Source organism: Zalophus californianus, chromosome 16 (assembly GCF_009762305.2).
Source record: "Zalophus californianus isolate mZalCal1 chromosome 16, mZalCal1.pri.v2, whole genome shotgun sequence".
Classification (NCBI taxonomy): Eukaryota; Metazoa; Chordata; class Mammalia; order Carnivora; family Otariidae; genus Zalophus; species Zalophus californianus.
The window spans coordinates 28706855-28732953 of NC_045610.1; the positions used below are offsets into that span (position 1 = coordinate 28706855).

Below are 26099 nucleotides of genomic sequence, written 5' to 3' on the forward strand. Positions count from 1 at the left end.
GAGAAGTAGTATTAAAGGGAAGAGATGTGCTCTTCTGGGATGAGTATGGAATGGCCGGAGCTTGGGCAGCCTCCTTAGACTATGAGGTAGAGTCTTATGTTGAAGAGAATAAGAGCATGAAGATAAAAGAAACCCAGACCTCTAATACTGTGAAACCAAAACCAAAGGCTTCTTTTACATGAGAGAGAGAAACAAATTCTTATTTTGTTTAGATCATCACTACTTTGTGTTTTCTTACTTTTGTGTGTTCTTTCTTTCTCTGCCTGGGATATATTTCCTTGCCTTCTTTACATAGCTGATTTTATTTGACTTTGCAAGAGCCAGCTCTGATGTCACCTTCTCTACGGGGCTGTTCCTGACAGCACCCTAAGCTGGACAAGCAGCCACCGTTGTCCCCTTGTAGCAAAGAGCCATCACCTCTTTCTAGCTAAGCACTTGTCTCATGATGGTCAGTGGGTCTGATGAGTGGCTCTCTCTCCCCCAGCTGGACTATGAGCACCTTGAAGGAGGGAGTCTCATTCATGTCCAGAGAGCTGGTATGTAATCAAGTGCCTGACCATGAGTAAATGGGGAGGGATGGAGGAGCAAGGGTGGGGCATGAGGGCGGGAAAGAAGTCCCGGCACTTCTCTGGCTTCACTTGGCGGATCCCATAGCGTTTCTTTCACTGATAAACAGAGCCACCAATAGGCAGCTCCACTGAGGTTGACGAGGAAGAGACAACCACTCTGGAGAGCGGCATAATAAGAACACGATTTCTAAAACTTCTAGCTGCACAGCATTTACCAATTTACAAGGCACGCTGACACGTGCCCATTATCCTACTTAGTTGTAACAACCTACCGAGGCACTCTTATTATTCCCAGGGCTGAAAGGGCTACATCACTCCCTCCAGGTCACATGGTACTACATGGCCAAGTGGGGGACCTGGGAATGAGGTCCTTCTAGCTTCACGTCTAGCAACGCCGGAGCCTCCCCCAACCTGCACCGTTCAGGGGAGTCAGCGAGGCAAACCATGGGCAAACTGCACGTCAGCCAGCGTGCACAAGCATGAGCACGAGCTCACGCACACCTGGTGCACAGATGTGAGAGGGGCTCCAGATGTTCCAGTGGCATCTTCCCCGGGGGGGCAAGAGTGATGGCAGACAAGGGGCACGGGGGGTGGGGACCACACAGCTGCTGCACGCAGATGCTCTGCCCCTCTGCTCAAGGACAGGACCACCCCGAGCAAGTGCGGGGGACGTGAGGCAGCAGGGAGGGCTGGGGACAGGCAGAAGCCAGGGGGAGTCCGCGTGCTTTCACAGACTGCGCTAGGCTGTTATGGGGACCAGTTATTTAGTCTAGCATTCACCTCCCCCGGAGCGAGAACAGGACACTGTCAGGCTAAGAGACAGCAGCACACAGCATGTCCGTGGTAAACAATTTATTTTTCTACCTCAGTCGCTTACAAGGGGAAAAAAATAAAACGTCATTAGGAGAAGCACAGATGAACTATTTACAGAGATGAAGAAAATTCACAATGGTTAAAACGTGGGTGAGGTGAGCATACTAGGACAAGTTCGCCAAAGCAAAGCAATTCATAGCAGAACAAAATAAAAGTGGGGGTGGGGGGGTAGCCATAAAGAATTGTTAAAAAAAAATAGCACTCATGAAAAAGCCTGCGGGAAAATAACAGGAAACTAACCAACGATTACATCAAGCATCTTTAATGAGATGAGCAAAACCACACTGGTTGGGTCTCAAGGACAGTGACATTCGAACAGATGGATTTGCTCACATCAAATGCATCCAGTGGAAGCACGCGGGTCACTTCTCACAAACTATGAACGTAAACAAGGGGGTGGCTGCTGAGCTGTACTTCACGAATCCAAGCCCGTGCGGCTATTTCAAACGGGGGAGTGGAGGGGCTTGGGACCATGGGAAAAGCAAGGCCTTCTCATAGTGACTGATCATCGGGGGTGCCAGCCCGATCTGGATCGGCCCCGTGTGTTCTGTCATCTGCTACCCTGGCGGGCCCAGAGGCCCTGATCCCAGCAGTGACTGCAAGGCCAGTGTGGACGGGGTGCTGGGGAAGGAGGGGCCTGGCGTGGGTCTGTGGCCACAGTGCCTGAGATGTAGCAGTGCCCCAGTAACGACACCGGCCCTTCTCAAGGTCACGTGTACTCATGATTATGGTTAACGGCCACGGAGGGACTGGCCCCCAAACACAAACATAACCAGATCATGATGGTTTTCCAGATATAGTTTTTCTTCCAGATGACGTTTTTCACATTAGTATTTACAGAACAGGTGTGTGTGTGTGTGTGCGCGCGCGCGCGCGCGTGCATGTGTGTGTGTGTTCGTTCACTGTTGGTACTGTCCACCCCAGGACACAGGTGCTCCAAGTCACACATCCCCAACGCCTGTGGGCCACCAGCGCTAAAAGCTCACTCCATGAAATGCCCCAAGAAGCTGATTTGGTTGCTATTTAAAATAATCTGATGTCTGTTTCCTGGATTCCCCTGAGGAGGCTCTACAAAGTTTGTGAGAAGTTTCCCTCTGGCCCCGTTACATTCCAGGTGGGGGTGGGGTGGGGTGGGGTGGAGGGACGTTCACAGTGTGTACAAGAAGCAAAATGGGAGGGGACCGTAGAAGGAAAAAAAATTTTTTTTTAAATTGAGAAGCAATGAGGACATGAGTCTTTTCCAAGAATTAAAAATGAGAAAAAGAACATTCGTTCAAACAGGCAGCTAGGACAGCCTCAGTGGACACTGAGAGCAGCTGGGGTGGCCCCGGCCGGGACTGTGTCCTCTCTCTAGTAATGGTAGCAAACCCCAATGTGTTATGCCTCTCTTAAGAGCTAGTTGATAAAAATTATGTCTTGTGAAATCGGCAAATAGTCTGCAAAGTGAAATAAGAACAGAAATTAACAGATTAAACTGAAATGAGTCCGGGGGGGGGGCGGGGAGAGAGGAAACGGGAGGCCACCAGTGAGGATCATAATTATTTGAGCCCCAGTATTGATCCTGGGGGGGGCAGGGTGGGGGTGCACGCAGTGGACACCTGGGCCTGGGAAGTAGGAACCACTTCCATAAGTGGTGGGTCATCCTTCATTCTTTCTAGAAAAGAACTACACCTCACTCTAAGAATTATCCATAGATGTCGAGCCCTCTTTATTGGAGCATCTCATTTAATCGCATCGAACCCTAAAGGTGGGCAGAGGTGGGCACTGGTTCGCCTCAGCTGTGCGGCCCAGGAGAGGAGGTGGGTATTCACAGAGAGGGCCTGTGCAGGGGAAACGCAGGGCCCTGTGTCCTGACAGGGGACCCCGGGTCCATGGTCTGTGAGTGAACACACACAGGATGAAGAACCTTAGCAGCTCTCGGGGGCGTCCTGGCTAGTGCTCACACTGCCCCACTAGGATGGGTCCAGAGAGGGGCTGGGAGGGGGGCGGCGTCCACACACACTGTGAGAGCCTGGAGGTGGGACGTGGGTGAAGTGGTAGATGGTGAGGACACGGAAAAGAAAGATCACAAAGAAACCTCAGGGCAGTTTGGTGGGGACAGCTGTGCGGATGTCACTGGCTCACAGGACCCCAGGGTGCAGGGAGAAGTCAACCGGACAGGGTGAGCAGAGGGCAGATTTGGGCCACCCTCTGCCGGGCCGTCCCTCTCCACCCCAACCTCCTCCTCACCAGAGCCTCCAAAACACTCCTTATTGGCACGGGGCAAGAGATGGATGTCAGAATGTTCCAAAGCTCCCCTGACTCAGAGACCCTGGCCCGGGCTGGAGGCTCCAGGCAGGGTCAAGTTTGGTTTTTGAGGGGAGCCACCACGTCATGAGCTCTTGACTGGAATACCATGGGGGACTGCTTGGGGACAGCGGACAGAGTGGCAGCCAGGTCCAGCCATTGGGCCACCCCCTTCACGGCCTGGGGCTATTCCACACACGGACCCTCCCTAACAGCACGTGGCCTCACTCTTGTGGCCATCGACAGCCTCTTTGTGGCCATCGGTGAGGACATACAAGAGACCTTCAAGGTGAGAACTGGAAGGATGGGGAATGGAGAATCTGATGGCTGGGGGAGGAGAGAACAGCCATGTCCCACGGGTCAGGGAGCCCCTGTCCAGACATTTTAACGCCCCACTCCTGCCCTAATCAAATCCAGCTGACTTCGTTGAGCTGCAGGAGCTAGTGACCGTGACAAACAGACCCTGGACACGGTCACTCCTAGCCCACACCAGGTCCCTCACACTCCTGCTCTGTTCCCAAAGCCTTGGCTAAAGCTGAAGGGCTGGGCACAGCTGGGAGACTATCTCATCCTACCCAGCCTTGGTCGGTCACTTTTGTATCTCTGTCTTGCATACATGTCTGCTGAGGACAGATCCTAAAACACAGATCCCTGAGACAGAGCCCTCAGCATGGAATCCATTTTGTCACCCCCCAAATTATTCCATGTTAGGATCCCCCAACTCTCCCTGCCTGGGACTAGTACTGCACTGAGGGGGCAATGGCAACCTGATTGTGAAGGCAGGCAAAGCCACACCAGGTGTGCAGAGTGGTATGGTGCTCTCAGCGAGGCAGGACGGGAGCCTATATGTCTTCTTGTACCCTGGTGAGGAAGCCAGGGGAGGGAAGGAGATGAAAGGCTTTCCTAAAACTACCACCAGCTTCTGGGCTGAGGAGGACGGGCAAGAAATGAGTAGGGATGATGACACGCCAGGCCTCCCTGGGAGGGACAGTGTGTATGCATGCATGTATGTGTGTGGACCATGCACCCCTCCCCCTTTATGCTCCAGAATGGTGCCTTCCAACAGAACTTTTGTAGAAATGTTCTACAGGCTGTGCTAACAGTAGCCACTAGCCACATGTGGCTGCTAAGTGAAGCGTGGCTAGTGTGACGGAGAAACTGGAATTCTCATTTTACTTCATTTTCATTTAAATCTAAATTATAGTAGCTATGTGTGGTTAGTGGGATCGTCCTGGACAGACGGATGCTAGAGAGAGGAACATGGGAGTTAAGAGCCAGACCACCTGGGTCTAAATCGCAGCCCTGCTCCTTGCTGCTAATGAGCCCTGGAACAGGGTTTTCTACCTCTCTAGGCCTTGGGGTCCCCATCTGTACATGGGAAAACCTACTGGAGGGGCAGACTTCTCTGGTTGTAGCGCCCACTGCCCTGCTTCAAGAGCCACCCCCCCCCCCCCCCCGTGCAGACACTGGCCCCAGGGGACACGCTCATGGGGGAGTCTCCCCCACTCACACTCCCCCATCTGGAACAGCTGCTACTGTATCTGCCTCCCCTACCCCTCACCCCCACAATCGGAAGGGTGCACAGACCCCAGGGACTATCCTGCCCAAACCCCCTGTTTACAGAAGACAGAGATGAGGCCCAGAGATACTGGGTGACCTGCTGTGGCCATGGGAAAGAGCCTGGGGCTTCCGTCGCTGATGGAGGATCTGTCCTCCACCGGGCATGGCTCTAAGTGCCCCAAATGCTTCCTGGCTTCCTGTTGAGTCACCCTTACCCCACCCCAACACTCAGTCGGAGGTGTGCAAACACTGGGTGAGACCCTCACGCACCTCTCCCTGGCCCTCCTCCCTGGCTTCAGGACAGGATCCTCTAAGGGCCATGCCTATGCTCCCTGGGCCTCCAAGGCCTCTGGGTCCAGGCAGGATGATCAACCAGGAGTGAAACTGCTGGAAGCCCAGCTTCCGAGGGAGCCTCCTTCCTCAGCAGAGAACCCAAGAGGACAAAACGCCATTCCTAATGCCTTTTCTAGAAACTCCAGCTGTCCCCTGTACACACACACCCCCAAGCACCCCTGCACCCCGATATACTCTTGTCTATACTCCATGTTTGGGAAAGGCTGACTCACCCCTTCAGGGGACAAGTAAAGCCCTATCAACATTGCTTCCTTCAGCACCCTTCCCCCCAACCCAGACCATGCCTGCCCTTGCTGCCACCTCAGGTGGGGGTCCCAGGCCCCCCAGCTATGTGGGAGCTGCGGCAGCCTGGGCACGAAAGCGGGCATTGTTGCGGGCTCTGCCTCGAGTCTCTGACGCCTACATGCAGGGGAGGGTGAATCTACAGCCCGACCCAGGACAGCAAACCCAAACCCCAACAGCACACCGCAGTTACACACAGAAGGGTGTCCAAGCCAGGGCCGCCAGGCAGAGCTGGAGGCGGGGAGGGAGGAGGACAGGAAGGGGGGTAGGGGGGAGGGAGACGGGGGACGAGGAAAGCAGAGGGTAGGAGTCCAGTCCAGTGAGAGAACCTGTAACAGGCCCCAGACAAAGAAGGGGGGGCAGAGGGAGGGCTCCTGACTCAGCTCTTTCCCTTCCCCCGAAAGCTGCCACTCTCAAATACCCGGCACGGAGGCGGTACTTCGGTTAATCAGACATTGAGCTGCATCCTGCCCCCGGAGTTCAGTGGGTTTGAACTTCGGCACCTACAGGTCATTTCTGAATGCGTATGTGTCCGAGCTGTGTTCTCTTTAGGGATCCTCCCGCCTCCCCTCCAATGCAGCCCATCTCCTGTGCTTCCAAAGCCCCGGGAGACAAAGACACTCACCTGGGAACTGATAGCCATAGCTAGGAGCAAATCCAGGGTAGCCGCGGCCATAGGTTGCCACGAAGTTGGGGTAGCCTTGAACACAGAGAGAAAGATCACAGGGGCATTAGTACAGCTGCTGCCTCAGCCCTGGGGTGAAATCCCAGGGAGGGCAGAAGTGAGGACAGCCTGGGTTATTTTCCCGCACGAAATGATTCGTCTCCCGTGAGGGTCTTTACCCAGGGCTCGGGTCCCCTCTCTCCTGTGGCTGGGGGCACTGCTGTCAGCCTGCTGGTAATTAACCTATATTTGGGCAGAGAGACCCCACCAAAGCCCACGCACTTTCTGGAACCTGCAGAGTAAATGCCACGCGTTAGCACCAAACAGAGGGCCTGTGCCTGGCTCTGACATTTGGAGAGCTTACTCTGAATGTACTTTACCTTAAAGCTATTGACAGTAGGAGATTAAAGTCCTTGTAATGCCTCCTCCCGAGGCAGCAGACAGAGGTGCCCGCAGCAGACAAAGCGGGAGCACTCAGGGGTCAGAGTTGGGGGCAAAACTCAGGGCTGACCTTGCGCTTGTAGAAAACCACTGGGCTTAATGAGCCCTGGCCCAGGGGAGGCAGGGTCCCGGGGGGCCTGCGTCCAAGCACAGGTACTCCACAGTGTGCCAGCATCTTCCCAAGTGCCCTCCCCCCACCCGCCCCGGCAACGAGGGACTGCTCGGGTTAAAATGTGCTCCAGGGAGCATGGCCCAAACCCAGAAGCCTCACGCCACACATGGTAACTAATGGGTGCTTCACAGCGAGCGTATTTTCCACATGATCTCAGCAGATAACCCGGGGGTGATCCGTTAACCGTGGGCTGCCTGTGGAAATGGCTGCTGGGCTGGGCATGAGGAAACTCTGGCATGTTCTGCTCCCGGTGTGGCCCTCTGTGATCTAGTATGAAACCCCCAGTGAGCAGTCCCTTGGCTCTCCACCCTGCATTGTGCTCGCTCAGGCTACTTCACCATTTATGTCCCCGCCTCTGGGCTCAGGTGACAGAGAAGGCCAGTGTGCAGCCCTCTTGGACCGATTCTGCCAGCCCCAGGGGACCCATGGGTCCCCCTCGTTCCCATCCCACCAGGCTCACGTTGCCTCTGTCCACTCGGTGTGTGGGAGACCCAGTACATTCACGCTCTTCACATACCTCCGCGGCCAGCCTCCCGCCACCACTATCACCAACCACCCAAGCACCACCAACAGCTGGACTTTTGCTTTGACTTCCGAGGTGGATATTTGTGGCTGTTTCTTGGCTGCCCAGTCCCTGAATCCCTCCTCTGAGTTTGAGTCTTAGAGAGAGGCCTGCCTCCCATCCTGGAAGCAGAAGAGGGCCCCCTCCTGCTCTCTCTGAGCCAGGCAGCGGGAAAGCAGGTTGTGAACCTGGGTTTGGCCCAGGGAAGTCCTCCTTGGATCCACTGCTCAGGCTAGTGGGGCAGAGGAGGAGACAGTGATTCAGAATTTATTCTGGTGCCTTTAGCATGAGCCCAGCACACAGTGGTGGCAACAGGGGACCCCCCCTCGACCAGGTCATTCCTAGGTTGTCCCTGGGTCACGGCTGTGGCTGACCACCCACCTCCCCAGTTACTGCCCATTCCCCAGCCTTCTCGGCAACTCCATGCGCTGACGAGCCCCTTCCAATCATCTCCTTTTTGGCTTGCAGCAGCCAGAGTTGTTTCCGTGGCTTGCCACCAAGATGCTGGTAGAGAGTGGCTTTGATGGGTGGGGTCTGTCAGAGTCTTCCTGCGCTCCAGCCACAAGGGCAGCAGCTCGAGACAGCCACGGACACCCCCCAAATATGGGCTCTGGGGTCTCATCACCCGCGTCCCGAGTGCACGTGGGTGCGTCGCAAGCATCTTCTGACCTGCGGTGAGGGCTAACGGAACAGGAGCATTCACGCAGTTCCAACTCGGGTGCCCTCGGGCATTGTGTGTTCACGTTGGCAGGTCTTCCTGCTGCCTGTGCATAGAGCTCGTATGCCTTAGAGGGCCAGAGATGGGACCCACCTTTCCTCACCTGCCCACGTGTGTTTGTGTCACAGCCTCCGCTTGACCAGTGGATCTGTCATTGGACCGAGAAGAGAGGCTTGCTCTTGTGGGTGTCAGGAGTCTTGGGGTCCAGGCTTGCCTCTGGCCCAAGGCCATGCCCTTTGGTGGGGGGGGTCTTCCTCGTCCTCTGACAGCTTGAGTCTTGCCATCTGTACAAAGCTCTGTGGGTCCCTTACAGCATTCTCGACTGAGACTCCCCGTGGCTCCCTTCCCTTCCCGTTTGGCCAGAGCCTTTCCAAACGAGCAGTCACAACTCACTGGCCGACTGACCCGTTTCCACGTCAAAAGCGCCCTGCGCCTGCTCCTTCCGGGTGCGCTATCTCCCGGTGCTCGGGGTCTCCCTGGCACAGGGCTGCCCACACCAGCGGGATGACTGCACGGCTTTGCTCTGCCTGCCGAGGAGCAGGCTCTCCAAGGGTGACGCTCAGCTCTGGCCCCCCGGTGGGGAAAGAGAGGGACAGAGGGACGGAGAGGAAGCGGGGGAGCCCAAGAGGTCTTAAGTGGATGCACGCACATTGGCTTCTCCCTTGGTATTTATTTCATGGCTGGCCAGCTCAGTTCTCTTCCGAATTAATCACCCACTCTCAAATCAGATCTTTCATGACTAGATTTCTTAAACCATTATTTCAACACTATTGATAAACGGATTATATGCAAACAGCCAAATCACCGCTGCCTAGGGCCTTTCCTGGTGAAAAATGACTCCTTTGCTTCTAACTTCAGCACTAGGGGTCTGAAATATTTTAATCTGACAGCGTAAGTGTAGGCCCATGGGTCACCTTCAAGCCTCCCTCGGGGCAGGTGGGGTGGGGAGCGGGTGGGACGCCCAGCCCCTCCCGGACTCCGGCCACCTTCTTCCTGGCACACGGCAGTCTTCGACAAGAAGGAAGACAAGCATGGTCGAGTTCACCCCAATTTGGGGCCTCACCCCAATCTTCCTGGACATGTCAATATTGTCTCCTGCACAACAAAGACGAGAATTTGGCATCTGCCGGAGTGGGGGATCTGATCTCCAGCCCCCATCACGAACATCCTCTGGGTCAGGCAGATGAAATCATAAATTTATAATACAACATTACTTCAATTTTCCTCTTCATTTACTGCTGTGCAGCCCAGCTCTGCTCCAACGGCTCCCAGCCCCAGCCACACAGGGAAATTGGCTGGCTGCATATCAATAGCACATTACAGCAGACCGATGTGAATGCTCCATCAAGCCATATTACAGCGAGATGACCCAGCCGCCGCTTCCATTAGTAGCTGGGCCCCGCCCGCACTGGCCACTGCCCAATTTATGTGCTCCAGTACTCTGGACGCCTGATCAATCCCACAGTAATTATCTCTTGTCACTAAAGGAAAAACTAAGCCTGCTGCCTGGATGACCACCTTTCTGGCAGATAGGCTTTCCGTTGTGGGAAAAAAAAAAGGAACTCAGAAATCAACAACTACTCAAATTTGCCAGTCAGATCATTTCAGGGCCCCCTTTTGGGGATGCTGGCAGAGTTCTCAGAATCGTGGTTCTCGATCTTTGCTCCAACTCTAGGAGATGCTGGCTCTAACCCTGAAACATGTTTGCATTCTAGGTGGGCACATGACTCATCCTCTCCCGGGCTCTGTGACTCAGCTACTCAGTCATGGAAAATTGCTCCCACCAGGACCCCGAATTGAAAGGACAAGAGACAAGGGCTGTTTATCCAGGGACCTGCCAGAGTGTGACATATATGCCACGTGGTATGCAGAGCACTGCCCGGCACGCCATGTTGGCTCCATGAGGGATGCATCCAGATGTAACACCTAGTGCCCAGAGCCCTTCCCAGGCTGGGACGTGAAGGCCAAAGTCTACTCAGATGCTCGGGCCCAGAGTCATTCCGAGCCATAGGAGCATCTTTAGGCTTATGTTGTCCAATTTAAATTTAAGTCTAAACTATGATGAAAACCCCAGTTCCTCAGTAGTATAAGCCACATCTTAAATGCTCAGTAGCCACATTAGCTAGTGGCTACCATCTTGGGCAGCACAGACAGAGGCCCCTTCTACCACCACAGAAAGTGCTGGTGCACTGTGTTGTCCTAGAAGGAAACTGAAGAGCTGAATTTTGAGTTTCCTCTGTCCACCAGGAAACAGCTGAACAAATGGAGACCTCCTTGGGAACGACCTCAACAGATATTTTGGGGAAAGACAAATCCCCGTTGAAATTACAAATGAGTCTAGACATGCAGCTCTACATACCAGCCAATCTCCTTTTCTTTTCTTCTTTTTTTTAAAATTTTTTATTGTTATGTTAATCACCATACATTACATAATTTGTTTTGGTGTACTGTTACATGATTCATTGTTTGTTCATAACACCCAGTGCCCCATGCAGAATGTGCCCCCCTCAATACCCATCACCAGGCTAACCCATCCCCCCAACCCCTCCCCTCCAGAAACCTCAGTTTGTTTTTCAGAGTCCATCATCTCTCCTGGTTCGTCTCCCCCTCTGACTTACTCCCCTTCATTCTTCCTCTCCTGCTATCTTCTTCTTTTTCTTTTTTCTTAAAATATGTTGCGTTATTTGTTTCAGAAGTACAGATCTGATTCAACAGTCTTACACAATTCACAGCGCTCACCGTAGCACATATCTTCCCCAATGTCCATCACCCAGCCACCCCATCCCTCCCGCCCCCAACCACTCCAGCAACACTCAGTTTGTTTCCTGAGATTAAGAATTCCTCATATCAGTGAGGTCATATGATACATGTCTTTCTCTGATTGACTTATTTCACTCAGCATAACACCCTCCAGTTCCATCCACGTCGTTGCAAATGGCAAGATCTCATTCCTTTTGATGGCTGCATAATATTCCATTGTGTATATATACCACATCTTCTTTATCCATTCATCTGTCGATGGACATCTTGGCTCTTTCCACAGTTTGGCTATTGTGGACACTGGTGCTATAAACATTGGGGTGCACGTACCCCTTCGGGTCCCTACATTTGTATCTTTGGGGTAAATACCCAGCAGTGCAATTGCTGGATCGAATGGTAGATCTAATTTCAACTGTTTGAGGAACCTCCATACTGTTTTCCAGAGGGGTTGCACCAGCTTGCATTCCCACCAACAGTGTAGGAGGGTTCCCCTTTCTCCACATCCCCGCCAACATCTGTCGTTCCCTGACTTGTTAATTTTAGCCATTCTGACGGGTGTGAGGTGGTATCTCATTGAGGTTTTGATTTGGATTTCCCTGATGCCGAGCGATGAGCACTTTTTCATGTGCCTGTTGGCCATTTGGATGTCTTCTTTGGAAAAATGTCTGTTCATGTCTTCTGCCCATTTCTTGATTGGATTATTTGTTCTTTGGGTGTTGAGTTTGATAAGTTCTTTATAGATTTTGGATACTAGCCCTTTATCTGATATGTCATTTGCAAATATTTTCTCCCATTCTGTCGGTTGTCTTTTGGTTTTGTGGACTGTTTCTTTTGCTGTGCAAAAGCTTTTTATCTTGATGAAATCCCAATAGTTCATTTTTGCCCTGGCTTCCTGTGCCTTTGGTGATGTTTCTAGGAAGTAGTTGCTGCGGCTGAGGTCGAAGAGGTTGCTACCTGTGTTCTCCTTTAGGATTTGGATGGACTCCTGTCTCACGTTTAGGTCTTTCAACCATTTGGAGTCTATTTTTGTGTGTGGTGTAAGGAAATGGTCCAGTTTCATTCTTCTGCATGTGGCTGTCCAATTTTCCCAACACCATTTGTTGAAGAGGCTGTCTTTTTTCCACTGGACATTCTTTCCTGCTTTGTCAAAGATAAGTTGACCATAGAGTTGAGGGTCCATTTCTGGGCTCTCGATTCTGTTCCATTGATCTATGTGTCTGTTTTTGTGCCAGTACCATACTGTCTCGATGGTGACAGCTTTGTAATAAAGCTGGAAGTCCGGAATTGTGATGCCGCCAGCTTTGCTTTTCTTTTTCAACATTCCTCTGGCTATTCGGGGTCTCTTCTGGTTCCATACAAATTTTAGGATTATTTGTTCCATTTCTTTGAAAAAAGTGGATGGTATTTTGATGGGGATTGCATTGAATGTGTAGATTGCTCTAGGTAGCATTGACATCTTCACAATGTTGGTTCTTCCAATCCATGAGCATGGAACGTTTTTCCATTTCTTTGTGTCTTCCTCAATTTCTTTCCTGAGTATTTTATAGTTTTCTGAGTACAGGTCCTTTGCCTCTTTGGTTCAATTTATTCCTAGGTATCTTATGGTTTTGGGTGCAATTGTGAATGGGATCGACTCCTTGATTTGTCTCTCTTCTGTCTTGTTGTTGGTGTATAGGAATGCCACTGATTTCTGTGCATTGATTTTATAGCCTGCTACTTGAATGAATTCCTGGATGAGTTCTAGGCCAATCTCCTTTTCATCTGTTAGTGCACACCAGCAGATTATAGATCCTCATCTCTTCTAGATGCTGTTTTTTTTTTTTTTTTTTTTTTTTTTAATTTGCTTTCATTTCAGAGGGGTTTAGTGTTGGGAAACACTGGGTCAAGACTTCACAGGGACTTCTCAGTAGGAGCACTGGTAAGAATGCCTCAGGCTTTCTTCAGCTGGTCTACAGAGTTGCACTATTTCCGGGCCCGCGGGGCGAAGCTTTCCTTCAAGGCCTCAGCAATGAGGTATTTCTCTACCAGTGGTATCAAGCATGTTCAGTAGTGTGTGCCCAGCCAGGTCAAGACAGTTAGAGGCAGTAGGATTAAGTGGCTGAGGGCAGAGTAGGCCCAAAAGGAATAAAATATATCAACAATAATCACATTTGCTTTTATTGAGTCCACTTTCATGAAGAAAAACCAGAGAGTCTAGGGCACGAGACAGCAGAACAAAGTCTGAAGGGCTGCAGAAAGACCTTTCCAAGGGTCTTCGCTGATTTTCGTTTTGTTTAGCTCGAAGGTTGGGAGAGCTGGTCTGAGGAGACCCCCTCCTCTTCTCTCCTACATTCTTTTTTAAGGAATTCCCCAAGTGGGCTGATTATTCTATGACTCTGTCAAAGGCTGTGAAAGCTAAAACCAAAACAGCTGTAGGTTTCCTCCCAAGGATGGATGCAGCCACATCAAGAGAGATCAAGCAAACATAACTGTGTAACTATACGCTTGTCAGCCTCCCTTTGACGAGACCTCCCCAAAGTATGGAAAAAATCTTAAGGGATATTTAAAAATTAGTTTCACAGTTTCCAAGTCATTTACAGACCAGCGTATCTGCTGTCTCACTAGAACGTCAGCTCCCTGAGATGCTCTGAGGCATCCTCAGCGCCTAGAACAGTGCCTGGCCATTAGTAGGTACTTGGGAAACACTTGTGAGAATGGACTGAAAAGCTTTAATGGTGTATAGTCTCACTTCGAAAAACCTGTCCAAGTGTTAGACATTTTTCTGCTCTTCCGACAACAAAAATTTACAGCACTAAACCTTTATTTCATTAATGAACTTTTAACAAACGTTGTTCTGCGCCGAGTTCATCAACCAAACTGTGGCTGATGATGACAGCGGTGATGACATGGACAGGTGACGGGTGATGGTGGCGATTCCAGGACAGATATGCACCACGGACGGGGTGACCTAGGTGACTTGTGGGGACATGTGAGGCCATCCCCAACCTAGGAAAGGATCAGATGCTGCTCAGTGCGACCATTTTAGAGGGAAGAAGCAAGAAGCAAGGGCTTCGGTCTCAACATAGCAGATGGCACTCTACTCGCCCAGAGTATCTAGAGGCCCAGGATGCCAGGCTCTGCCAATGGGAGAAGCCGAGGGCAGCGTCAGGAGTCTCCAGTGTGGCTGAGGAGGTGAGAGGCCAGCCAGGCCTTGAGACTGTGTGTTGGGTTCCCTGGGTGCTGTGCCCGCTTCACCCCTTCTCTGCCTGGACCTCGGGCTGAACTGGTTCCTGGCTGGGGGCATACTTTGGGAGCTCTCAGGAGGCCCGTCTCAGCAGGTGCCTGAAGGACCTCACCACCGTGGCTGGGGACTCAGGAGGCCCGGCGGCTGATGAGGCCTGGAGCCCAGCGCACAGATCACAGAAACTCAAAGATGATCCAACTCCTTGGCCTAGGGGTCTCAACGGAGAAGGCGGCAGATGCCACAGTGCAAGCCACACCTGCAGGTCCGGCTGTGTTCCTGGCCGCTGGCAGGAAGGGATGCCCCATGGAAGGGCGTTGGGCACTTGCTCGGGTGGGAATGCCTCGGGCTCCCCACGGCTTTACTAAGAAGAGCTCCCAGTTTGAGTATATCCTACTGTGTTTTGTTGATCAGAAGACATACATTTTTTTCACATCTTAATGTCTCTGAAAGGAGCTCTATCTCACAAGTCATTGTGGTAAGAAAGCCTTGGTCCAGTTTAATTAACAGCATCTGTATTTTTCTTTCTGAATGTTTGTACAAAGATGCATTTCACCACCCACAGCACCTTGGATTTGACGAAATACAGTGCTGGCGAGGCACAAGATGGTTTCATTGATCCTCAACAGCCCCATGAGGTGAGAGTGTCCCACATCCCTCTCTAAGGATGGGGTAACTGAAGGACAGAGCTGTTGGCACTTGTCCCAAGTCATGCAGCTCAGGGGGCGAGGAATCCAGATCCCCTGGTTCTGAAGTCCCAACCCACTGGCTTACACAGCCCCTACCTTGGGGGAAGCTGGCCTGACACCATCAATTCCATCTCAAGGGCTCTCTGCTTGACCAGAGGAGGAGGAAAGCCTCTGTGATGTGAGTGGGGCTGGCTGGGGTCTGGGGCTTCTGCCTGGTGGCAGTCTCAACAGAGCTACATGGGCCAAAGGCAAAAGCCTTAAGCAGCAGGGGTGTCAGTGGGAGGGGGAGGGGGAGGTTCTCACTCAAGGACTAACAGATTCACCACAACATTTTTAACCAACAATTACTTCTTTACTGCAGCTCAGAGAAGTCATGACTTCAACCAGGAGAGACAGGGAAAAAGCGGGGGCAGAGGAGTAAGCCCCCGCCATTCATCACATATCCATCCCTCAATAAACAGGAGCCAACAGGATGGCACCTGGAGAAACACACGGACCACGTGGGTTTGCCTACCACCAGCCGGGGTCAAAGCCCATCCTGGAGGCTCTGAGCCCAGCACCCCTCCTCACACAGGCCCTGCGGGAACCTGGCCCCTCAGCCAGGCCAGGGGGCTCTCAGTGTTCCCCACTAGGATCCTCGCCTTGCAAGGCTAGTCCTGTCTGGATCACTCTGAGCTTGGGCATCCTTCTTAGCATGGCGAACAGGTCACCTCCTCAGGGAGGTATTCCCTGATTCCTCAGTCTAATTTCCACTCTTCATGATGTGCTCTTATGGCACCCCCAAACTCTATTATGACTAACTAGCTATCCGTAGGATTAGCTGTTAGCTGTTATCACACTCACTAGACCACAAGCTCCAGAGGGCAGGGACCACATCCGCCTTGTCAAGCACTGTCTCCCCGTGCCAGCCCAGGGCAGGGCACGCACGCAGCAAGCAGGTGCTCAAAGCCGACTGCCGGTGAGCACCTCCTGCATTCAACAAAGCCTCCCCGCCTTGGCTCCCATTATGAAACCACTGGGTGCCCTCTGTTCAGGGATCCGAGCTTGGGTGTCTGTAGAGATGTGGGCCCCCGGCCCTTGCTTGCAGACTGGGGCGAACAGAACTGCTGCACCTTTGCTCTCTGGCAATTGACATGAACAAGCTGGCTTCGCTGTATACCTCTGCTTCCCCCTGAAGAAAACAGGTCATTCTTCCCAGCCTGCCAAGGGCATCAAGTTAGACTCCTAAAGGCAGCGGCACTTCCTGAAGATCTGATCCTAAGAAGGTTCCCATTTTATGCCCCAGGACCTTTATACTCACCGTTTAAAATTCAAGACTCCAAAAACCGGCAGGAGGCAACTCTTTTAAAATTTGATTTTAAGAATTTACAACTATTAATTCATTTGGAACTTCTCTTGGTATATAACATATGGTAAAGACCACATACAAATTACTTTTGAAGCAAGGGGTAGACAAGTGTCTCATAGTCAATCAGGAGATAATTCCCACTGATTTTTTAAAAAAATATTTTATTTATTTATTTGAGAGACAGAATGAGATAGAGAGAGCATGAGAGGGGGGAGGGTCAGAGGGAGAAGCAGACTCCCTGCTTAGCAGGGAGCCCAATGCGGGACTCGAACCCGGGACTTCAGGATCATGACCTGAGTCGAAGGCAGTCGCTTAACCAATTGAGACACCCAGGCACCCAATTCCCACTCATTTTTATTTATTTTATTTTATTAGAGAGAGCATGAGCAGGGGTGGGGGGAGGGGGAGAGGGAGAGAGAGAATCTCAAGCAGGCTCCACGCTCAGTGCAGAGCCCGACGTGGGGCTCGATCTCACGACCCTGAGATCATGACCTGAGCCGAAATTAAGAGTCAGACACCCTCCCACTGATTTTTAAAAGTAACTTCTTTATAATAATTACACTCTTACATAGAAATACGTTTAGTTTAGGTGCCTTCAACTTTTTCTCCCAACAGGTGCATTCCTATATACCACACTATTTCATTACTGTAGCTTTGTGCCGTGTTCTGCTATCTGGTCAAACTAGTCTTTTCTCCTTTTTCTTTTGAAAACATTTTCTTATCTATTCTCATGTGTTTCTGCTTCCAGATCAGCGTTAGAATCATTTGGCCAATGCTTAAAGAAGTAAATAGGAATTTTCAATGAAACTCAATTAAACCTAAAACATTAATTCCAGAAGAAGTAATAACATTTCCGCCACTTTTAGGATTCTCGTGGCATCTCTTTCCATTTCTCAAAGTTCCTCAAACTAACTTTACTGGCCCTTGTTATTTCCTCAGACAAAATAGATACAATTCTTTTTAAGAACGTGTAACACCAAGAAAAGTTTCATACATTTCAAATGGAGCCAGGAATGATTTAAAGAACTGCGAATCTGAAAATACATAAAAGAGCTGATCAAACAATATAGAAGGGGGACTCATTGCCAAACCGAATGAAAATCCATTAAAACCAGACAGATCATGTGCCTGAATGGAATTTTACCATTAACTACCATTTATCCCATTTAATTAGTATTTTCCCGACACACAATAACTCGCACTAAAATACCGCTCTCCCGCCTTGAAATTTCTAATTATTGTTGCGACCCACACCATTACGCCTCTTCTCTGCTTTCTCCATTTTTCATGCCATTTCAGCGGCAAGATTTTCAATTATCTACGCAGGATGGACAGAGATACCTTTAAGGAAGGGGCATAATATGCAACTTAATTCCTCTAAAAGCCAGGAGAGATCATTTTTCTTCAGAACAAAACACACTTTGTCTTTCATCTTCTTTTTTTTTTTTTTGGCAAATAAAGAGTAAAACAGGCCATTTAAAACATCCATTTAAATGCAAATTCTGATATCCCGAGAGAAAAATGTTAATCATTTAAATAGACAGGATTATAGCCCACCCTCTTTACTTCCTTTCCTCTCCCAAGTTTTAGAAAATGGAGCCTCAGCCCACATGGGTGAAGCCAGTCAGGAGTCCTCAGGTCTTTCAGAACACCCCGCCAGTAGAGAGGCGTGAGGCAGAGGGCTGCCTTTTTCTCCTTCCGAAGAAGGGACTAGAGAGGAGATAAAATAATATCAAGTACCCCCTATGAGCCAGGCATGGGACAAGATGATTATCCATCCATCCATCCATCCATCCATCCATCTATCTATCTATCTATCTATCTCTCCATCCATCTCTCCATCTCTCCATCTCTCCATCCATCTCTCCATCCATCTATCCATCCATCCATCCATCCATCCATCCATCCATCTATCCATCTATCTAACTATCCAACCATCTATCCATCCATCCAACCATCCATCCATCTATCCATCCATCCATCCATCCATCCATCTATCCATCCATCCATCTATCTAACTATCCAACCATCCATCCATCCATCCAACCATCCATCCATCCATCCATCCATCTAACTATCCAACCATCCATCCATCCATCCAACCATCCATCCATCCATCCATCCATCTATCTAACTATCCAACCATCCATCCATCCATCCAACCATCCATCCATCCATCCATCCAACCATCCATCCATCCATCCATCTATCCATCCATATCTATCTATCTATCTATCTTTGTAATGGTCACAACTACCTTGCAAAGGGGTTTATCATCTGAGACTCAGAAAGGCAGTTTGCCCAACTGGTAGGTGACCCAGGTGGGTGTCTAGGCCTCCGTCGCCCCCAGTGCATGGTAGCTCTGCAGTGTCCCCAGGCCCCGCCCGGACTCACCTAGCATTCCCATGCCAAGCATGAACGCGTCCATGGTGTAAGGCAGTCCCCGGGCCCGGCCTCTTGTCCCCGGTGGGAACATGACTTCCTTAGGCTGAGCTTTCTTACATTCTACCTGTTCAACAGAAAGGCGAACAAATGAGATGCAAATGAATGTCACGTAAATGTCAAATGCAGAACTGATCTGGTTAACTGCGAAGGTATTTTTAGCCTTGCTCCTTATGCACTGTAGTAAATATAGCCATGCCAAGCAAATGGCCTGCAAGACAAATATTTAAGAAAACACTCCATTTGTTGCAAATCCTGCTTCGGAAAAACCGACAAGGATGAAATTGGGTTTGGAGGGGTGACAAGGACGTGGGCTGAAGACACACGTGCTTGGGTTGGGAGCTCAGACTGGGGCGTGCGCAGAAGACCTGGGAGGTGAGGAGGCAGATGGGGCTGCTGGGTGTGTCCGTGAAGAAAAACAACAGCAGTAGTAATAATCCCTCCTGCTCATTTGGTCCCTTACAGGTTTACAAATGCCTTTGTACCCCTGACTCTTCACATCAGGCCACCTGACTCCATTTCTTATTAAACAGGCCAGTTAGCTTTAGCTCCATTTCACAGATGACAAAACTGAAAGTCAGAAGGCGTGTGTAATGTGCCGTAAGCCACAGCCCAGCAGGGGGAGGCCTGGAAGCCGCAGTTTTCAGATCTCTAGGTCGGTGATGCCATGGTCTCCATAAAAGCCGCCCCAGCAGACCCCCGGGAGAAGTAATAACATTTTTTAAAATTTTTATTGTTATGTTAATCACCATATATTACATAATTTGTTTTGGTGTAGTGTTCCATGATTCATTGTTTGTTCATAACACCCAGGGCTCCATGCAGAATGTGCCCTCCTCAATACCCATCACCAGGCTAACCCATTCCCCCAAGAAGTAATAACATTTAACACTGCTTCTGTCCATCTGGATTACCGGTTTCTCGTTCTGCAGCTACGTCTTCGAGTGGCTGCTAATCTTTCCTGTTTCCCTTCTGCCTCCTCAATTTCTTAATCCTATTCTGCTCACACAACCCAGAAGTCACTTACTTCCCAGCCTTAATGATAGATAATACAAGCTCCAGGAAAGAAGTAAAACTGTTGCCCTCGACAGTGCCTACGTCGTTCTTAGGAGCATGTGTCTCACACCCCTGCTCGGTGCTTACTTGCTTTTAGTTTACAGATAAACCTAACATGCAGCGTTAGCTGGTAACCCGCCCCATCGCTGATGGAGATAGGATGCTGTGGGGCAGGGCAGGGGGTGCTTATGGTTGCAAAAAGAATCAGCATGACAGTCAGATAGTGAGGGGGTAAGGGCAAGAATGAGGTCGCGTATTTAAAAAGGGGCCGTGTGGTTTAGGAGTCAAAACTCCACGTAGCTCAACCACTGCCGAGGGTCTCCCTATCACATGGAAAATTACTATCGTTCCCAGGGTGTCTGAGATAGGAAGAAGTTAAATTGTGTGCCTTATACTTTGTTTTAAAGGGACCTACATGGGCTATCCATTTTGGAGATATGGATACCTCTCAAATCTTCTCATCTCAAATCTTCAATTAAAAAAAAAAAGTTAGGGGCCCCCCGGGTGGCTCAAGTCGGTTAAACGGCCAACTTCTGATCTCAGCTCAGGTCTTGATCTCAGGGTCGTGAGTTCAGGCCCCGTTCTGGGGCTTAGTGCTTAAGGCTTGAGGGAAGCTTTAACTACCTAAAACATTAACTACTCTTCCTTCAGAGACACCAGGTAACAGCTGTTACTCACTCTTGCTCTTTAAAGAACAACCACACATGCTTTAAAAACATGGACAAAATGGCTCAAAGTTCATGCCTGATAAGCGTAATACACAGTTTTTATAGGTTAAAAAGAGACGAGCATTCTGAAGTGAAAATGGGTGCAGGACATGAAGAAGCAATTCACAAATGACTAATAATGACACATATCTTTTGTATCACACGTCACGTATGACATCCCCAAACGAGACATACTGTCACCTATCAGATTGACCATGATGACAGGATTCCTTGATGTCAGAATCTCTGAGAGTACGGGGAGGAAGGGTGAGAGTTTGTGCATATTTTTTGGGAGGGCAACCCAAAAAACTTTCAAAAGCCATCCAAGTATACATCCTTTGACCTAATAATGCTACTTGCAGGAGTTTATCCTGCACGGACATATGGATAAGGCTACTGTGGTGACAAGCATTAATTATGATTTTTCTTTTTTAAAGGAAATATCCTAAGTGTCCAAGAACAGGGAGTTAGTTAGCCAGGTCTGGTTCACCCAGGCTTACTGAAAGCTGTGAAGCTTCAGAAAAGCATGCTGACAGTAACATGCAATGGTATTGGGAAACCCTCAGTCCTGGGCAAACCAGGGTGGTTGGTCACCCTAAATGTAAGGGTGAAAAAAGCAAACTACAGTGACTCTGTGGAAAAATAAGTATATATGCATATCAAACCGGGGAAAAATATTAAAAAGACATACCAAAGTCGCTTTAGAGTGACTTTGTTCTTTCATTTCCATGGTGCATTTTGTTACTGGTGTTTATTTGCCGAGTTTTCTGCTCTGAGTATTACTGTTGCCAACAGTAGTAGGGAAAGGTGATTAAAAAGAAAGAAATTCATGAGAATTGGATCTTTCCGATTTCTCTCCTAAGCCAGGGGTGACAGTTTGCTCCTAGACGCTATCCCTGGGACTCAGAAGCAGACTGAGAAAGCTCATTTGCAAGAGCCTGCCTGAGCCTGGGAAGATGGGTGTGCTCTGCAGAGGCAGACAGATCATTACCTGATGCCAACAGCGGGATCTGGAATAATACCGCTAACCAGCTCACTTCCTAATGGTCCTATCGGTGACAATCTACTGCATTGTCTTATGAAAACCTGCCGCCTGTTCCTAGGCAACCCGATCAACGAAAATTTCAGGTTTATACAGTTTTCATTTAGGGAACATAAAGGTTAACTGACTGTAATGGGAGTATTTTAAACAAACCCACCTACTCTTCCTCTCACTGAATAGGGCTAGCAGCTCCGTTTAATTCTGCTCTGTCTTCGCTGGTGCTGTTTTGGGCAGCACCCACTGCGCGGGTTCTGTCAACCGCCCGCTGTGTCAACTGTGAGTGCTCTCCGAGGCCAGGGGCTGTAGCACATGCACTCTTAGGGGGGCGGGATCCCCACATCCTGGGCACTTGAGTGACAGGGAAAGGTAGCCACCGCACCAGGGAGCCTTGGCCTGGCCTGCACTGAAGGCTTCTCAAAAGATCTCTCAGGACCAAGAGGCCTGCCCACCCAGCCCCCAGCTCCTTTGAAAACATACAAAAGGGGAAAGAGGAAGAGCTAATCTCTGCTCCTATCCTGAGTCCTTGCAGGGGGTCAGGGGCTTGCTGAGCATGAAAACTACTCCCCCCCTCCCCACCCAGACAACGGAGCCTGGCAGAAGCCTCCCCTCCCCCATCAGACTGTGAGTTCTCAGGGCAGGGATCAGGGTCTGCCCCTACGTCCCTGGTTCCTTGTGACATCCCGTACAGAGCATGGACTGACGCACATGCTCATCAGGGTCGTGGAGACCCAGTCTTCTTAACCCAACAAATCTGAGGGACTCCATTCCATGTGCCCGGCAAAGGCTAGGCTGTGGGGGATGCAGACATAAATAAGGCCAGCCTCCACCTAGAGAGCTCTCATTCTGTTGAAAGGAACAGGTTCTGACTGTCTTGTTCTCCTAACATGACGGCAAGTACTCACGTCAATCCGCCCCCTGTCATTTCTGGGCCTGCCAGGCTCTGGAGCCTCTTGAGTTAGACCATATCTGGGTCGCCCCCGCACCCCCACTATCCTCCCACCGGGCCCCCTGGCAAGCTAGAGAACTGAGCGTGAACACCCCCAGTTACAGTCAGAACCCAAAGGGGGAAAACCAGCCTAAATCTGCCCAGCTCCAGTCACACACTCAGGTCATGTGGCCACACACGACGTGCCACGTATCTACCGCTGTGTACCAGGCTACTTCCAAACTTCGTGGCCCCGAGCAACAATGGACCATCCTTTCCCGTGCTTCTGGGAGCTGCCTGGGCCCAGCGGGGCTCTTGCTTGCAGTCTTCCCTGTAGTTGTGCTCAGATGGTGCCTGGGGTTGGAGCTGGAGCCAGACAGGGCCCGGATCAGCTGGAGGTTCGAGTGCCTTCTCCCGCACAGTGGGCAGTTGAGGCTGGTCGGCGGGGACCGTCCACGGGGAGGCGCCTCCTTCTTGGCTTCTCCGTGTAGCACTCCCTCCCTGGACATCATGGTGGCTGAGTCCCGAGAGGGGCTGTCCTTGCATGAGAATCCCACGAGACCAAGGCAGAGGCTGCAAGGCTTCTCATCACCTAGGCTTGAGAGTCACACTGCCATTTCCATCACGTTCTGCTGCTTATGCTGGGACAGCCTAGATTTGCTGTGGGAGGGGACCACACAGGGTGTGCATGCCGGGAGGTGGAGTGCACCAGGGCTGGCCTCAGACACCAGCTACCACACGAGATTGGTGAAGAGCGGCGAGCCAACAGGACAGTGGGAGGCCCTCCCCTTGGGAGGCCCGTGGTGTCTGGCTGGCCGGGTTCTTGGGCTGGCAGGCACTGAGGCCTGCTTCCAGCATGGGGCCCCAGGCCTGGGAGCTCCCTACGGGGGCAGCTGCAAAGAGGCTTGCGTGGCTTCCCATAGTCAACAGAAGCAGTGGGCCTCTGGGTGGCCAGGCCTCTTCCTCTAGCTGTTTCAGCTCTGCCCCCACAGAACCCCATTTACTGTAAACGCCCTGCACCACCCACACCCAAAGTGCTTTCTCTAGGGCAGTCCTGGGTGGCGGCAGATTGTGAGGAAGGAACATCTCCCAAGTCTTGGTCCTTGAGTCTCCTAAATCAATGGCTCAGCCCCCACCTCAGCAGCTTCTCACAAAGGCTATGGTTTCCAGTGACAACTGGAAAAAGCAGTGTGGTTGGAGGGCCAAGAGATTTTGTTGGAACTTCCATTTGGATCCTCAGAGGCCACCTGGGACTGACCAACTGCTCACATTAGGAAGACGAAGTCTCCATTTCAAGTGTCACGGCTAGCAAAGCCACAAGGCAACCCCACACCAGGGGCCGAAATGCCAAGGACGTGCCAAACCCCCAAAGGTAGGTGGGATTTGCTTTCATTTTTCTATCGTCAAATATGCTGCTTTGCTTGGCACACTGGCCCTGGAGGAGAGGGGGTGGCTCCCCCATAGCCTGCAGTTATGGAATAAGAATGATCTAGCTGAAGCCTCTTTAACGACAGGACAGTTAGGGCAGCAGTGTGCTCCTCCAGAGGATGAATCAGAGGCCTGACGTGGGCTGGCACGTGTGGTTTCTGACCCTCTGTACCGGCTGCTTGTCAAGGTGGGGCGCCCCTGCCCATCACGGTCGAAAGCAACTCAGCAAGGAGGTCTGTTTCTAACTCTTTATGTAGAAATGATTCCACACTTGCAGAAGAGTTGCAAGGATAGTACAAAGAACAGTTCTATATGTCTACATTCCTATCTGTATCTACGTACATTTTTTCCTGAAACTTCTGAGAGTAAGATATATACACGATGGTACACGTTTCCTAAACATTTTCTTATACACGGATACAATGCTTTTTATCTATAGCCTCGTGTCAGTGGACCCGATGATGTCCTTTAGAGATAGAAATCCATCTTCCAGGACAGGAAGCTGAGGCCCAGGGATGTCAGACACCTCACCTGTGGCTGGAGGCCCAGGCCATGTGTGCTAAGGATGGGTTTGAAGCCGGGTCTGCCTGATGCCCCCCATGGCTCATGCCAGGGGAGCCAGTCCCACGCCACACCTTCTCCTTGGGGGGAGGGGTGTGTGTGTGTGCTTAGCATTGGCTTTTGGAGAAGGCACAGGGACTTTCTGTGGGGACGGCTTCCCTGCAGCTACTCTGAGGGGCCGCCCTCACCCAACTGGCCTGCAGCCCTTGCTGAGGCCAGCTCCCTGCCGGGCACCTTTTGGAAGAGGCTGGAAGTCTGAGGATGGTGCCAAGGTCTGGGAAGTGAAAAAGCTTTTTGTTTTTCTCTGGTTTCTACATAAATAGCCCCAGTCAGCACATGGCCCCGGGGCCAGGAGGGAAACCATCCCAGCCTCGGTCTGGGGAAACCCAAGCCCGGTGCCCGTGGCCTTGATTTACCACCCAGGACAAGGCGACTCTGTGTGGCCTGGAGGCCAGTGTTTGCAGCTTCACTTCTCAGCCCAAACTGGTCAAGTTAGACATGATTTACTCCTCCAGGGGGAGAGACGCCCATCTCAAAGGGTAAAATTCACTGCTATTCAGAGAGGCCAGCCTGGACTGACTGGCTGGTGAAGGGAGGGGAACAAAGGGCAGGTCTCCTGGGCAGGTGGGTGCTGGGCGGGGGCGAGGGCGACTGGGAGCGTCCACGTGGGCAGCATCTTTTTGTAGAGCTTCCTCAAAGACAGAGGCCTGACCTGGTCTTGCCCCTAGATCAGCTTCTCCTCTGACTCAAACTGCAGCTCCCCCCCAACCCCCCAGTCAGGTTCCAGGGGATTCCAGGCCAACACTGCTGCTCTGAGGCCCCAAGCTGTCCATCTCCTCTGGCCGATAGGTCCCAAGCACTTTCCAGGGAGATGCCACTCCGGTGTAAAGACTTGGGGTCCTGCCTGGAGCCCGGCAGCTACCCAGCTCTCTCTGGTCAAACGGGAGGACTGAGCAACAGCCCAGAAACCACACCTGGCTCTGTGCACCGCCCGTGCTTCTCCCGTGGCTACGCCTTTCTCCCTCCTGCCCACTGTTCTCTCTTGCCCTGTCTGCCAGGCATAAGCCTTTCTGGAGACACTAGGAGCGCAGAACCTTTCCTGGGGCTCTTACAGGTTCATAACCAAGATTCAGAGGGGACCTGCTCTCAAGGAACCCACAGAGCAAGGAAGACAAACACAAGGCGAGTGACTCGGGGGAAGAACAGAGTCCCTACTGTTGTGCCCTGTGCACCATACCGGGAGTCAGCCTCAAGAGCATGGTAGCTAATGGAACGAGCTTGAGAACGTGCAGGCCACTGCAAAATGAAGATGAGAGGCCCTTTATTCCACCATTACTAGGAGTTCCGAGATGGTGGCAGCCGAGCACGAGCCCAGTGAGGGCTCTGCTGAACATGGGCCTCATATCCCGGAAGCTGGCCCTGCTCCTTGCCAGCTGCTGA

The 26099-nt window shown here is 51.1% G+C and overlaps 1 protein-coding gene across 7 annotated transcripts in view; it reads right to left on the reverse strand.

The window, feature by feature from the left end:
• MSI2 (musashi RNA binding protein 2) overlaps positions 1-26099 on the reverse strand; it is a 391573-nt gene that overhangs the window by 44451 nt on the left and 321023 nt on the right. For 6 of the 7 annotated variants that reach the window (XM_027624505.2, XM_027624504.2, XM_027624507.2 and 3 more), the window contains exons 9-10: positions 18893-19007; positions 6550-6624 (exon numbers count right to left, since the gene is read on the reverse strand). In XM_027624505.2, the coding sequence (XP_027480306.1) occupies positions 6550-6624; positions 18893-19007 (190 nt within the window). Of the gene's footprint in view, positions 1-1214; positions 2879-6549; positions 6625-18892; positions 19008-26099 lie in introns of those variants that run through there. The other variant, XM_027624511.2, reaches the window with a different exon arrangement.